This window comes from Lytechinus pictus, chromosome 9, assembly GCF_037042905.1.
Source record: "Lytechinus pictus isolate F3 Inbred chromosome 9, Lp3.0, whole genome shotgun sequence".
Classification (NCBI taxonomy): domain Eukaryota; kingdom Metazoa; phylum Echinodermata; class Echinoidea; order Temnopleuroida; family Toxopneustidae; genus Lytechinus; species Lytechinus pictus.
Window position 1 is genome coordinate 26,646,864 of NC_087253.1, and position 16,229 is coordinate 26,663,092.

Here is a 16,229-nt window from a genome sequence, read left to right on the forward strand (position 1 = left end):
GTCAATAATACAGGGCTGAGTTACTACAATGAAAACAATGTCTCTAGGGTTGCTTTTATTAACTTTTCCCATGCAGTTAAAAACACATTTCTATATCCACTATCAAAACGCATTTCCTAAGGTTGAATTTGAATATGTGATCATCATCTCATTGCAAAGTAGGGAAACGGGCCTTGTCGCTGCGCACCTGAGGGGGAAGGGTCGTGTTATTGTTTGGCAAATAAAAGGGCAATATGGCCAATATCATCTAAAAACATAGTTTTTCATACTTACATTTTCTGACAGAATATTTGGTATCATTAATTACAATCGACAGTGTAATATTTCCCTTTTACTTGCAGAACAACAATGTAAGCCCCATGCTTTTTATTTTGTCTTTTGTCTCTTGGCAGTATACTTGGCATGGCGCTCATATTTTCACTGAAAACAGAAACAGTTTAGAAGCAATCGAAGTGTAAAGTAACACATTCCTCAACTCCTTTGCATTTATCTAGCTTGCAGAAACGTATTTCTGGAAACCGCATATTGGATTACACACAAGTTTGTGCAATTTAGCTGGGTTTTTCAACCCCATCATCAAAGCATCTTTGCTTTAATCATAAGGGAATGTACCCTAAAGCATGTTTTAAAATTAAAATTCTACCTCTGACAAGAGATGATAAATATTTTAGATGAATTGTATTGTACTATAATTCATGTATTTTGAAATGCAGAATGAATAATAATAATAATAAATGCGCCCCAAATTTGCCTCCATCAAACGATGCATGCAGACAAAACAAAATTCATATTGAAAAAAAAAAGAAAATCAAGAACCATTATCAAGAGCCCAGTGATCCCTGTGATTTGAGAATTCAGTTTACAATGGGGGAAAGACAGGAGTCCTTGATACTAATATGCTCCTAACCCCTTCCAATCCATGGCTGCAAGTGAAATAGAAATTTACATGTACATCGACTCAACCTCTGTCAAGCAAAATATTGTAAGCAAATTGCTATTTTTCATTTAAAAAGATTTCTGCAGAAAAGTAGTTAAGGTTTACTACGCTAAGAGACTATGTACATCGACTCAACCTCTGTCCAGCAAAATATTGTCTGCAAATTGTCATTTTTTATGCTCAATGTAAAAGATTTTTGCAGAAAAGTAGTTAAGGTTTGCTACGCTAAGAGACCATGCACATCGACTCAACCTCTGTCCATCAAAATATTGTCTGCAAATTGTCATATTCAATGCACTTTTGAAAAAAAATTTGCAGGAAAGTAGAATAGGTTTGAAACACTAAATGACCAAGTTAAGCATCACAGCACAGAATAGAGATATTTTCAACAGATAAATCTTGAACACAGAAAACCATTCAACTGCTATAAACCCCTTTGCAATACTGAGTCAAAACATTATTTTTACTTTTCGCAGCACAGCAAATAATAGCAATACTTCTGAAAAAAATTGTATTGAATAAAGAAGATAGTTAAAAAATCACTATTTCCCTACACACCCCCCCCCCCCCCCTTTCATACTATACAATGCAAGCCTATGAATCACTCCTCTTAAAATATTTCCCTTACTAATGAAAAAAAATTCCCTTGCCAGTAGGGTTGCACAGCAAGGAAAAAGGAAATATCCCCTGCTCATTCCTGAAAACAAAGGACAGTTAAACACATTTCTCTTCCAACAAGATGCTCCCCCCCCCCCTCCTCTGAACAGGGTTAGATAAACTTGTCACCAACCTTCAAAAAAAATAAGCTCATCATCCTTAAAACATTTCCCTTACCCTTATAACAAAATTTACTTGCCAGTAAGTAGCACAGAACAAAAATCTATAAAGAGAATATTCTAAAAAACATAAGACAGTTGAACACCATACCTTCTCTAACAAAGGGATTTCCCTCCCCCTTCTCCAAGTAGGTTTAATGCATTAATTACGTACAACTGAGGCAAAGACACAACACACAGAGACTGGTAACCATTTTTTTTTCTACATTTTCATGCAGCATGCAAAACAACGAGCCCATTCCCTTAAAACATTCCTCTTCCCCTACTAACAAAATCTACTTGCCAGTCAGCAAAGAATAAAGAAATATCCTGTAGCTCATTCCTGAAAACCAAAGACAGTTGAACACCATTCTTCCTTCAACCCGGAGATGCAGTATTAATGCATTAGTAACCACTGAGCAGACGACACAGCACAGAGAGACTGGTGATCAGTTTATCAACACAGCTCATGCAGCATGCAAACCTATCAACCCATCCCCCTTACCGTAAGATGAGATACCATTCCACCCTTCATCATCATCACCTGTAGCCTGTGTTCGACGGAGCGTGTCCATCTGATTGGCCAGCGACGTCCGTTGACGCTCCAGACTGTTCATGACGGACTGGACGTGGTTCACCTCTCGTTCCATCTGTAGTTTCTCCTTCGCCGAGTCAGCCGACTAGAAAGATAGAAAATGATCGTTGAAAAGGGTCATGAAGCAAATTAAAAAATACTTTGGCATGATTGTACACACACACATGTGATCTCTCCTTGCAATAATTTAGTCAAATGACTACATAAAAATAAACAATCAATGAAAAGGAACAGGGTTATTATCATCTTAACTGCACTTTTCCCTTCAGGTTCAAAGTGTTTTTTACAATAAATTAAGTTGTGTATAATGTGTATAAAAAATTATGACACTGTTGGATTTCCATAGTTATGATTGATTGGATCAATGGTATATCTTTGTAAGATGGGGCCCAGGGCCCATTCTTACAAAGAGTTACAATTGATCCAATCATGATCCAATCAATTGTAACTCTATGGAAATCCATTAGTGTCATAATTTTTTCTTTAGGAAATTTGCACAATGTCCTTTGAAAACAAAGAGAAGCGTACTGAATTGTCAAGAAAACATAATGTATGAATATACCTCATAAATAGAAAATATTTTTGAAGAAACATGTATTAAAATGTTGACGTTGCTGGCTTTCCATACTTGTGATTGATTGGATCAATCGTAACTCTTTGTAAGATGGGGCCCAGGAAACATCCTATCATAGTCTAATGTATTACTGTTTCTCATTCTCATCATAAGGTGTACTGTTACTACTCAAAACTAAAAATTTTATTGAAATACTGACCTTTTGTCTATTGATGTCATTAATTCCTTCCATTCCTGATCTCATCAGAGCTACCTCATGTTCTATCCTACTATTTTCAGCTGTGATCTCTTCAAGCTCCTACAAATAAAATATAAAAACATCAACAAGAACATGAATCCCTTCCATTCCTGATCTCATCAGAGCTACCTCATGTTCTATCCTACTATTTTCAGCTGTGATCTCTTCAAGCTCCTACAAATATAAAAACATTAACATTATTAACCCATAAATGTCAAAATCAAATCATTTTTGCCCCTCAAATTAGCAAACATAAACAATTTTCTATTCATTTTTGTATTTAAAAAATGTGATATAGATATGACAGAGTCAAATAGAATAAGTTCACCCCTAATTTTTAAACAGAATTTGTTATTTTTACATTGTGCTGCCAATTTAGAGTCTTTAAAGATTAGCTTAAAGGAGAAATGTATTGATTATGAATATGGCCTTATTATATATCAGTGGAGAGGTAATGATGTGAGGATTACCATTAGGTCATTCAAAAATAACGAAAATAATACATAAGGTGGAAATCGCCAATTAAAAAGCGCTAAAATGCCTCTCCGAAATATGCCTCGCATCGGTCTCTGAATTGACTCGAATTTGATGACGTCACTGTCTGTACGAGAGGCGTGATTGGCTCTCCCACGTCAAGCTCCACTTGCATGCAAAACCTGTTGCGAGGGTACGTTTTCTCCACACTGACACTGAATACTTCGATCATGAAATGAAAGAAAACCCAGAAGTTTATCTAGATTTGGATTTTCAAATTGATGATTATGCAGATGAAGAGAATGATGATAAAGTTTCTAACTCTAGAAAAACAAAGTGACGTGGATGGTGGTAAATTAAGGGAATTACGGCGGTGATGATGAGTAGGACAATTCAACTTGCAAGCCGATTCGCTACCAACGCATGCAGCTGCTAGCTGCACCGCGGGTCAAATCCATGAAAATGAATTCCATGCAGCATGACCACATCCAGACAGAGTCTCTTTCCTCTATCAGCAACATAATGAGAAGGAAAATAATAAAATAACTGTACTTACAAATAAGTGAATATATCCGAAAATAGGCTGAAGGTAAATCAACTCAAGGAACAGCAGCAGACGATATGCACCGACGATGAATTTCACGTGGCTGGAATAGATTGTCACTCGTTCTGTTAGATAAAATGTATATCTCATTATTTTGACTAAATTACGAAACTCGGAGAATTAGTATTCTACATAAAAATTAAGTAACACCTGGTACTATTTTTTGAATTACGATAAAATATTTTTGAAGCAAAGAAATTGAGGTAAATTAAAATAAGATATAAAGGATCATCCACTTAGCCGCATGCGATTGTAAACAAACAATCAAAAGCACATGGCCAGCTTGCTCCACTGAACTGAAAATATGTATTTTCAGTTCAGTGGCTTGCTCGCCCATAGAGTTGGATAAAGCGTAGCTTTATCCAACTCTATGTGCTCGCCTTGCTGATTGTTTACAATCGAATGCGAGCTAGGCGGATGATCTTTTATATCTAATTTTAATTCACCTCATTTTCTTTGCTTCAAAAAGGTTTTATCGTAATTCAAAAAATATAGTACCAGGTGTTACTTAATTTTTATGTAGAATACTAATTCTCCGAGTTTCGTAATTTAGTCAAAATATTGAGATATACATTTTATCTAACAGAACGAGTGACAATCTCCCCCGCAATCTCCCAGCCACGTGAAATTCATCGTCGGTGCATATCGTCTGCTGTTATTCCTTGAGTTGATTTACCTTCAGCCTAGGTTCGGATATATTCACTTGTTTGTAAGTACAGTTATATCATTATTTTCATTCTCATTATGTTGTTGATAGAAGAAAGAGACTCTGTCTGGATGGTCGTGATGGAATTCATTTTCACGGATTTGACCCGCGGAGCAGCTATCAGCTGCATGTGTTGGTAGCGAATCGGCATGCAAGTTGAATTATCCGACTCATAATCACCGGCGTAATTCCCCTAATGTATACCTCTATCCACGTCACTTTGTTTTTCTAGAGCTAGAAACTTCATCATCATTCTCTTCATCTTCATAATCATTAATTTGAAAATCCAAATCTAGATAAACTTCTGGGTTTTCTTTCATTTCGGGATCGAAGTATTCAGTGACAATGTAGAGAAAACGTACCCTTGCAACAGGTTTTGCATGCAAGTGGAGCTTCATGTTGGAGAGCCAATCACGCCTCTCGTACAGAAAGTGACGTCATAAAAAATCCCCAATTTCGCGGATGTAATTCTGCGTGTTTGAAGCATTCAGAGAGAGAACTTTAAACTATCAATTAACTGAGTTCCATCGGTCTCCATGATAAATGATTTACACCATCGTGTTCTCCTTATTTTCTCCTTTAATTTGATATATGATTCTCCATTTTTACGATTTTCAATATAGTTCTACTTTAAAGTTATTGGGCTTTTATTCAGATATTAAGTTATCTCTCTTGTTCTTTCTGGATTAGCAGTCACACTTTCAGTCCAACAGACAAAAATATGCAAAGAAAAGCACAAACAGATGTCTCACTTTAATACCCTGTGCAACTTGTAACATAAATCTTATAGTAATTTGTGTTACCGGTATTCTTCAATCTTAGCATCTGTAGGTCCAGTCCAAAAGAAAAACAAACAAACATACAACAGACAAGAGTAGAGACAAAGAGACGTCTCACCTTGGTACCCTGTGCTAGTTGTGCCCTCACTCTTGTTAATTGCCTCTCCAACTGTCTCTGTTGTTCTTCAATCTTAGCAACCATTTCTTTATCATCCCAGTCATGTGTGATTTGCTGATCAAGCCTCTGAAGAGTGTTTTCAATTTTATCCTAAAACAGAAAAAAAGACATGTAAAATCTCTAAGATCTTTTAATTGGCAATAGGCATTTTTTATTAGCATCTCTAAATGTTTGATCTGCTGATCTAGCCTCCGAAGTGTGTTTTTAATTTTCTTCTAAAACAGAAAAAAAACATGTATTATAACTAACATAAGGCATTTCTAAATCATTATATCATGTGTGATCTGCTGATCTAGTCATTGTAGTGTGTTTTCATGTAAAATCTGTAATAAAATACATGGAAAATCTTCAAAATTCTCAAATTGGCAACAGGCATTTCATCCACACAGGAGAAACGGGAAAAATCTTTGAAATTATTTAAATGGTAATGATTATGAGCATATGAATTTTTATTCTTTGATTTCTTTACCTTTTAATTTCCTGTCAAAATTCTCTACTCTCCATTTCTATATACAGATTTATAACTGAGGAGTATGCAATGTTGCAATGGGAAAATACATCAAAGCAAAATTAATACAAAATGTCCACAAAAAAATATGTTGCTGTTACATTTCATTTTAGAAAGTAAATGTTTTTCATCAAGTGTAGAGCTCACCTTCTCGTCTTTCAAAACACTAACTCTTGCTGAGATCTCTTGAAGTGTCTTGTCCAGGTCGTAAAGCTGATCTAACTTCTCCTATAAACAGACAATACATGTACATACAAATTTCATATTGACGTCAACTGACTATACCTTTTTATTTGAGATGTACAGGCGGATAAATCCCAAAATATACGTGACCTACCACCCCAAAACCACCAATAAGTCGCCAGGTAAGCTTCTCTGTAAATAGCAAAAATAGTTATTTAGTCTCCAAAACCCCCCCAAAAAATATAGCTTATCTGAAAGAGCAATTCTTCTTCTTCATACTGTGAAAATATAAAGTCGTGAAGTTGAATAAAAGAAAAGATACCAGAGTTTCTTGGACACTGCTTTTTCGGACTGTTTGAAAGTGTCACCGAGATGACACAGTATTCAAATCTCATGCTTGAGTGAACCCTTAACTTCAAATTTTGTTTTCTCATTTTTTTAAAGTTGAATTAAGAAGACGATTCCAAATATTGAGATATTTACATTAATAGCAACCTTACAACCCCCCAAACACTAATAGGTGATTCGACCCCCCATTTTCTTTTTTCAAAATAGTGAATTTGAACGATTTATCCCTACCCATTTTCCCTGAGTTCGCTCCTGCAATGCCTACCGAGACGGGTGTTCTTTGAGTGTGACGTCACCGGGGGGTATTCGGTCCCGGTTTAGTAAACAAGGCAGTGCCGTTTTGTGTACTACTATGGAATAACTGCAGTTGAAGTTGTATCTGCGAGCCATAGAACTTGCAAAGAGGAAATGATTAAAATATTTGTGGCCGTACTATTATTCCAAATATGTGAATTCCCTCAGAATGATACCATAGACCCTAAAGGAATAATTTCAAGGTGAATAATATGAAATTTGATCGAGATCTTCTCACCAGTCGATAACGTAGCAGACGTGTTATTATGACATATTTATCCGCGTGTGACGCGGCTCTTGCAAAAAAACACAGTTGGTTGCGGAATTGCTTTGTGCCGACCGGCCGCCCGCTCCGGCGCAGCTAGCTGTCGAGCTACGGTACCGTTCTTGTTGTCTTCAACCATAGAGATGTATACTAATTCTTTCTGTCTTCAACTCACTTCCGAATTGCGTTTGTATGTGTGACGGTGACCCCTAGCGTAATTAAATATAGAAAACAACTCAGAAGGCCGAGAAAGAATACTATACGTTTGGTTCAAGATTGTTCTGTGGAATGAGCTATGAGTGGAAATGATCCAGAGGATATAAAAGTGGAGTCAAAGACAAAAGAAAAGAAGAAAAAACGCCAGGGGATCGCTGCACGGCCATGAACTAAGTCGACATACCAGACCATAACAGTACACTCAATGCCTGGGTATTGTGTGTACTAGTATTATGCGTTCAGCGCGCGCTGAGCTAGCCGCCGGAATTACTTTCCAGCTACTCACTTGATTGAACATCGTGATAAAATAAATGAGAAATAGTGAAAATATCATTCAATAACTCACTGTTTGCTATCTTACATCATGATTGAAGAGTTCATGGTGGTTATTCATACTGTTTTTTATACAGGGAAAGTAAAGATTTGTACATATCAGTCCTATTTGTTTGATTTGAGTTGCTTTGAAAAAAAAAAGTAAATTATCTTTCTCTCTCTGCATAGCATTTCTGTATGACATTCAGGCACCTCTTATACTAAATTCCCCCCGGTGACGTCACACTCCGAGTGACTTTTCTGTACACTCGTCTCTCGGGCTCTGACAGGTGGCTAATTTCATAGACTTTCAAAGCAAAATATCGAGAAGGCAGAGGATTATTGTGACATGATATGTGTTTGAACAACTTATATATACTATATATTGTATGTAGAACCTATATTTATGGAAACTCACCCCCTTCTTAATTCAACTTTAAAGCTCTTGCTGAATTTCCTCTGCATTCAATCAAGCACTTGTAATGGTTATTGTTGGTCAATTTTAACGTATTATATATCATTTTAAGCTTAAAAAGTGAATTTTCAAGCCCAATAAAAATCTCAAAATTCATTTTGGTCAACTTATTGTTGGTTTTGGGGTGGCAGGTCACATTTTCAGTTGGCAACGATACAACAACACCCCTCCCATTGGTCATGTTGTAATCAACCTAAAATTGCATTTGTTCACCAGCAGGTACTAGATTTGGAATAAGGGCATTTTTCCTCATTTATATTTCCCTTTCTTGTAATTCTCTTTACTTTTATATTTTGCTCTCTTCTAAGCGCCTTGGGCATTTAATAAAAATGGAAAAGACGCTATATAAATCATATGTATTATTATCATTATTATTATTATTATCATTATCATCATTATTATCATTATCATTAATATTATCATTATCATCATTATCATTATTATCATTATTATTATCATTATCATTATTATTATCATTATTATTCTTATTGTAGAAATCACAAAATTTCTAATTTGTTGTATAAGACCATCCATATTTTTGTAATAGTGACTTTATGTTTTTATCAAAGTAATTGAAAATTTGTGCTTCTTGGCAGTGATGTTAGGAGAAAATAATTAGAACATGAAGATAAAAAAAAATATTCTGTGGCATGTATGCTGAACTCAGGTTTAATTCAAATCTGGTCCACATTTGTGGTTAAAGGTCAAGTTCACCTCAGAAAAATGTTGATTTGAATCAATAGAGAAAAATCTCACAAGCCTAACGCTGAAAATTTCATCAAAATCGGATGTAAAATAACAAAGTTATGGAATTTTATAGTTTCGCTTATTTTTCACAAAATAGTTATATGCACAATTTAGTCACTGGCAAATGAGAGAATCGATGATGTCCCTCACTCACAATTTGTTTGGTTTTTTATTGTTTGAATTATACAATATTTCATATTTTACACATTTGACAATAAGGGCCAACTTGACTGAACCATATTGTATTAAACAATGCTAATTCCACATGTTCAGAAAGGAATTAATTGTTGTTTCACTCGACAATGAACAGAAAATTAGAATATTTCATATAATAAAATACAAAAGAAATAGTGAGTGGATGATGTCATCAGTCTCCTCATTTGCATACTGACCAGGATGTGCATATAACTGTTTTATGAAATTAAGCGAAACTTTAAATTATCATAACTTTCTTATTTTACATCCGATTTTGATGAAATTTTCAGTGTTATGCTTGTTGGATGTTTCTCGTTTAAATTCAAATCAACTTTTTGTTGGGGTGGACTTGTCCCTTAACTCCGGATAACAAGTTGTGACAATAATCTCTAACACTAGAGGTCCGATCTGTCAGCACACTTAGTGCTATATCCATAACTGTCTGGTAATATTAAGTGAAGCAGTTTTCTTCAAAAAGATTAAATCAAGAGGAAAGTGCACAGTAAACAATGGAAGTAGGGCCCATACAATGTGAACATAATGTTTTCATTTTTAGCTTAAAACAGTGAATTGCAACTTGCTATTGATAGTAATTTTATTTAACAGGTCAATGAAATCATGAAAGATTTGTCAGTTACCTGAAGCTCAACGTCCTCAGCGGTCTCAAGCTGTCGAAGCTCATCCTCTAGATCTTGAACAAGTTTTTCCTCTTCAAGACGCCGTGAGAACTCGATGAGTTTCTTTGGAGGAGAGTAAGGAAGGCCCTTCTGGACTTTATCCTAAATGAAGAGAAGGGATGGAAGATGAGACGGACTGTAAATCAATCGCCATGATTTGGAAGTCACATAGGAACCCTTTTGTTTCTCTCTGTATATCAAAGTTATTATATTATACAATGGTCTATATAAGCATAATCAAAAGACATCATCATCAAAGCGAAAAACACCTTGCTGTTCCACAACAACACACCATGGAAAAAGACAAACTCATCAGACTTGTTTGACGTCACCATGGGCTCATATGACGGAGCAGAAACATGCGAGATGGTGGGAACGTATATCCTCACCGAAATCAACAGCATCATACCCAAAGAAAACATCGGCCTCTACAGAGACGACGGATTAGCCGTGATCAGCAAACCACCAGCCATAGCTGAACGCATCAAAAAACGGCTCTGCGACAAATTTCAACAACTAGGCCTCCAAATAACAGCCACAGCTAATTCAACAGTCACCGACTTCCTCAATGTCACTTTCGACTTGACCAAGATGGAATACAAGCCATACGCCAAACCAGGAAACACCCCTACGTACGTTCATGTTGAATCCAATCACCCACCCAGCATCACCAAAAGAATACCCAAATCCATAGAAACCCGACTATCCAATATCTCAAGCAGCGAGGAAATACTCAACAATGCCAAACCGGAATACGAAAAAGCCCTGAACGAAGCCGGCCACAATGCTACCCTCACCTACAACCCCAAGAACAACACGGATACAAGGCCAAGCCAACAGAAAAGGAAAAGGACGATAACCTGGTTCAACCCGCCATATAGCCAAAATGTCAACACAAACATCGAGAAAAGATTTCTGGCCCTGGTGGACCAACACTTCCCCAAGGAACATGAACTCCATAAAATCTGCAACAGAAACACCCTAAAGATAAGCTACAGCTGCATGGATAACATGGGCAAATCCATAAAGGCACAGAACAACAAAGTATCGACAACAGAAAAAAGCTGAGAAACCGAAAAGTGCAACTGCCGGAAAACAGAAGACTGCCCTCTACCAGGAAAATGCACAACAAAAAACGTGATCTACGAAGCCAAAGTTACCACCCCCCACGACGAAAAATCCTACATCGGACTGACCGCCACCACATTCAAAACCAGACATGCATCTCACAAAGCGTCATTTAAAGATAAAGAGAAGAGGCACAGCACCGAGCTCAGTAAGCAATATCTGGAAACTGAAAGATGAGGGCACACCCCACAAGATAACCTGGAGAATCGTACGCCATGCACAACCCTACTCTCCACTCAAAAAACGCTGCAACCTCTGCCTATGGGAGAAATACTTCATCATCACCGCAAACAGAAACAACAATTTGAACTCTCGAACTGAACTCATATCTACCTGTAGACATAAGAAAAAGTTCCTCCTTGCTGGATATGGATAGCCCCACCAGCCCCCCCCCCCCTCACATGTAACCATGTAGTAATGACCCCTAAGTACCCCTGATGTAATAAACAATACACATGTACCCCTTTAGTAACCCCTTTCATCTCTGTCAACCCAATGTTATACCCTAATGCACATGCTCTGTATACTTTATTCTGTCCCAAAATTGTGTTCTTCATACTAATCAGTCGCTGACGAGCCTTAGGGTGAAACAGTCTGTACGACTAGCTTAGTTAAGCAATCCAACCAATAAATCATTTATAAGCATAATCATCATATTCACCATCATCGCTATTATTTAGCAATTGTAATATCAGCAGCAGCATTATTCCAATCATCAATATCAAAATTATCACATTAGCAATTATCAATACTATCATATCAACAATTTGATTTGATTTGAAATAATGTCATCATCATCATCATCATCATCATAACCCCTTCCAATATTCCCACCACAATGACAACTACTCACTTACTCCATAAAACTCTTGAGCAATCATGTGATTATCTCCATCATACAGACTTACCACCCTGACTAGGTTATTGACCATCACTACCACTACATCCACCACCATCACCACCACCACCATCACCATCACAACCATCACCACTACCACCACTACCACCACCACCACCATCACTACCACCATCACCACCATCACCATCATCACCACCACAACCATCACCACCATCACCACCACCACCACCACTACGACCACATCGCCACCATCAAGATCATTGACAACACTATCATTAACCAACCCCACCACCACAACCACCAAGACATCCATCCATCCACTTACCCCATAAAACTCTTGGGCAATCATATGATTATCTCCACCATACAGACTTCCCATCCTAACTAGGTTGTCAACCAGGTTTATAAGAGGTGCGCTGATGTCCAGTTCTCTTGCGATGTCTTCTCTCTCAGTTAGTATCTCTTGGTAATACTCCTTGTCATCCTCGCTTAGGTCTGGTGGGCTACGTCGCAGAGACTCATTGCTCCTAAACATAGAAGCAAAAAAAAATTATATAAGGGGCTACTAAATCTGCAACATTGTATGAGCTTTAACCTTGCAGTGAATGGGGGTTTCCAGGAGCCCTTTTTTTTCCATGGCTTTTGGAGCATTTAATAATAATAATAATAATAATAAGTATTTCTAATGCGCACTTTTTAATGGATTATTACTCGAGGCGCTACATATTAAAATAAACAAAAACATTGGAAATAATCACAAATAAAATCATCAACATAACATTCATATGAGGAAAAGACATGGCCTTCACTAATATGATTGTAAAAATAGGTAATATTTGACACTTGATTGGAATGTCTTAAGAGTGTTCATATTCCTGATAGTACTTGGCAGTCTATTCCACATAACTGGGGCCACATAGCTAAAAGCCCGATCTCCATAATGCTTGGTCCTGCTACGGGGAATCACAAGGGTGGTAGATGTGGAAGATCGTAAAGAATAGTGGCACTGCTTCACGACAAGAAGATCCTTGATGTAAGTTGGTGTTGCATCGTGAAGAGCTTTGAACACTAATGTCAGGATCTCAATGGCAAAATTGCCCCGAGCCCCCATGTAGTTTTTTTCCCTGCAAACACTATAATGTTCAGGAGAGTTAGTACTAGAACGGTTTGGTACCCAAGCACTGTAAGTCTATTATATTTCTAATAATAACAATATTCCGCATTTATATAGCGCTTAATACATCGGAACAACGTCTCTAATACAGACATATTATTACCCCGGTCATCGGATCCTTGCATGCCCGCATACAAAGTATGCCCCCTTCTCCACTCCCTGGGGAGCATTCCAACAAGAGTTCCAAGACTCAATTGCTAGGCATACTACATATAGGCTTTCACATCCTGCTGGGTACCTATACTCCTAGTCAGCTTGTTGTACACAATTAAATTTACCATCGCAAGGCATACATTGGATAAATACGCACTGCTACTAATGGATTATAATTTTTGCTTTATACAATTCTTTCAACCTTTTATGATAGCAAACTCGATCATTCTTCATACTATTTATATTGTACAACATGAATATTCTTATCCATGCTATTATACAAAATTTTGCTTTCAATAAAATCTTGTAAAATCACACTCATTTCTATTTGCAATTTGTATAATGCTAGCCATTCTTTTGATTTACAAAGCACTATGTTGTATTACCTTGGTCTAAGTCTAGAGGAGTTAGCACTGGAACTGTTTGGATCCCTGAGTAGCGTTAGTTCATTGTCTATCATTGCTAACCATTCTTGAAGGTTGGCCTTGTCACGTCTTAGCTGAATCAGGAACAGGACCAACTCCTCGTGCTAGACATGAAATAATAGAATAAATATTTCAATGGTAAAGTGAAAATACTGAAGTGTAAAGGAAAGGAGCAGAGCAGTAATGGTGAACAAGCCTGATGATCATACATGTAGCTATAAACTGGGGTTCAATTCAAACTCTGGTTTAAAGTTGTGGTTTAATTATGGAAAACCAATTGTGACACCAATTGCTAAAAGATTTTTTTCCATTTAAGACGTTGTTCTGTTATTTTAAGGGCTAATATAAAATATCATCATCGTCATCATTATCACCATCATTGCCTTTATTATTGTTGTGTTTGTTATCGCTATAATTGTTATAATTATTGTTATTTATCTCTTTATTTCACTGTATATTATGTAAACAATACTAAAGAAAAAATACTTACCGACTTTCCAACAAGGTCCCCAGCAGCTATACTCAGTCTCAGCCTAATGCCTGTTGAAAGGTCAACGAACTGTTGAGTCTTCTGTTGCCACTTGCGATATCTACCAGTCTTTGGAGCAGCCTGGATGGAGTGGGACAAAGGGGAGTGGTCAGCAAAGAAATAAGGTACATGTAAGTACCATATTGATTCAAAGGTAACAAGAAAAATCAAATAAACTTACATGAACATACTACCTTGGTTTAAACCTATCTACAATTGTGCTCAAAAGTTAGTGAACCCCACCACGAAATGCACCCATTCATATGCTGAGTGTAGAATGTAAACAACAACACTACAATGTTGAGGGAGCCCAGAGAAACAACAAACTTCATTGAATGTAACATTTTATCACCTGACTTCACAACTAAATATCTAAAATATGGCAGAACTTGAACACTTTAAATATATTCATTTTCTGGTAGGGTTCACTAACTTTTGAGTGCCACTGTACACATTAAAAGGGTAGGGATGGTGAGTTTTATATGACACCTAGATAGATCCTTGTGATTTGATTGGTCGTTTGATATCGTTCATTCAGCCCATTTGCAATGACGTTATCAACAGTGCAATTTTGGATCCATTCATCGTGCCATTTTGTAAATTGCACGCGCGCACCGAGACTGCAGCTGCAGGCAGCAGTGCGCATGATGTAATGACGTAACAATCAACAGACCGAACTCGCACTGCATGAGCATGTTTTGCATCGAAATTCTTAACTTTCATATGAAAAAAAAAATCAATTTTTAGGTGTCATATAAACCAAATAATGAATGTTTTTTCATTCGTGCAATGGACAGAATACTTCATTCGGTGAAAGATGAAATAATGATCCATTCCTCCTTGAATGGATTATTTCATCTTTAACCTCATGAAGTATTCTGTCCATTGCACTCATAAACATTCATTATTTGTATATTGTTAACAAGTATACGAAAATACAAAAAAAACATTTTGGTTCTTTACTTATCATCTGAAAATTCATTCAGTTCACCTTTGCAAAACAGATATTAGATCAAGTTTTTAATAGAATAACATGTTTTCAGAAACAGAAAAGGCCATTGTAAAACAGAAAATCACTGTCCCGGGGGGGGGGGGGGGATATCACAAAGCATCTTGTCAGGTATTTCAAACACACATTTACCCTTACCAAATCAGAAGTAAGGATTTCAGTAGCTTATAACACATCTTACCTGCCTAGCTCCCAATGGCTGCAAAGGAGCGACCTCATCATCCTTCTCCAGCTCCTGACGTTTGAGGGTATCATTACGATTCACACTCGTCGACGAAGCGGAGTAGGTTCGTCTTGTCGGAGCAGCATCGATTGAATCACGGTCTATGAATAAAAAATAAGGATTTATGTAACAGAACCAGTAGATAAATATTTATTCAAGGTATGGCTCAAGGCAATACTACTGATTATACTTGATTATAAAGCACTTAAAAACCTCTTTTTCAGAAGTCCCTTTAGCACTCCACAAGAAATGCAGCGTAATTACCCTGGCTTTAGCAGAGCTTCTGTAAGTATGGCATCATAGTAATATAAGCCCATGGAAACTGAAATTAGCCATGATCGTGTCTAAAGAAAGTTCCTATTCAATACCTCTCCCCAGATCAGTTTGACTGATGAATGACTGGCACAAGGATCTTTCATTTAGAACCATTGCTTTCTATTAATGGCAGACAATAAAAACAATGATATAGAACCATCAACTAGAAACATACTATTCAGAGGTACACAAGAAAATGATAAGGAAAAGATAGTTTAGATAGTGTCAAGAACTCAAAATGTTAGAAAAGATAAAAGTTTGGATTTAAAAGTCTTTCATGATGATATATTTCTT

The 16,229-nt window shown here is 36.8% G+C and overlaps 1 protein-coding gene across 1 annotated transcript in view; it reads right to left on the minus strand.

Moving 5' to 3' along the window:
* The window catches only part of LOC129268061 (uncharacterized), a 44,168-nt gene that overhangs the window by 16,114 nt on the left and 11,825 nt on the right, over positions 1-16,229 (minus strand). The window contains exons 9-17 of the mRNA XM_064104992.1: positions 15,579-15,721; positions 14,350-14,469; positions 13,821-13,963; positions 12,433-12,634; positions 10,082-10,222; positions 6,556-6,636; positions 5,841-5,990; positions 3,121-3,219; positions 2,297-2,432 (exon numbers count right to left, since the gene is read on the minus strand). Of these exons, the coding sequence (XP_063961062.1) occupies positions 2,297-2,432; positions 3,121-3,219; positions 5,841-5,990; positions 6,556-6,636; positions 10,082-10,222; positions 12,433-12,634; positions 13,821-13,963; positions 14,350-14,469; positions 15,579-15,721 (1,215 nt within the window). The remainder of the gene's footprint in view (positions 1-2,296; positions 2,433-3,120; positions 3,220-5,840; positions 5,991-6,555; positions 6,637-10,081; positions 10,223-12,432; positions 12,635-13,820; positions 13,964-14,349; positions 14,470-15,578; positions 15,722-16,229) is intronic.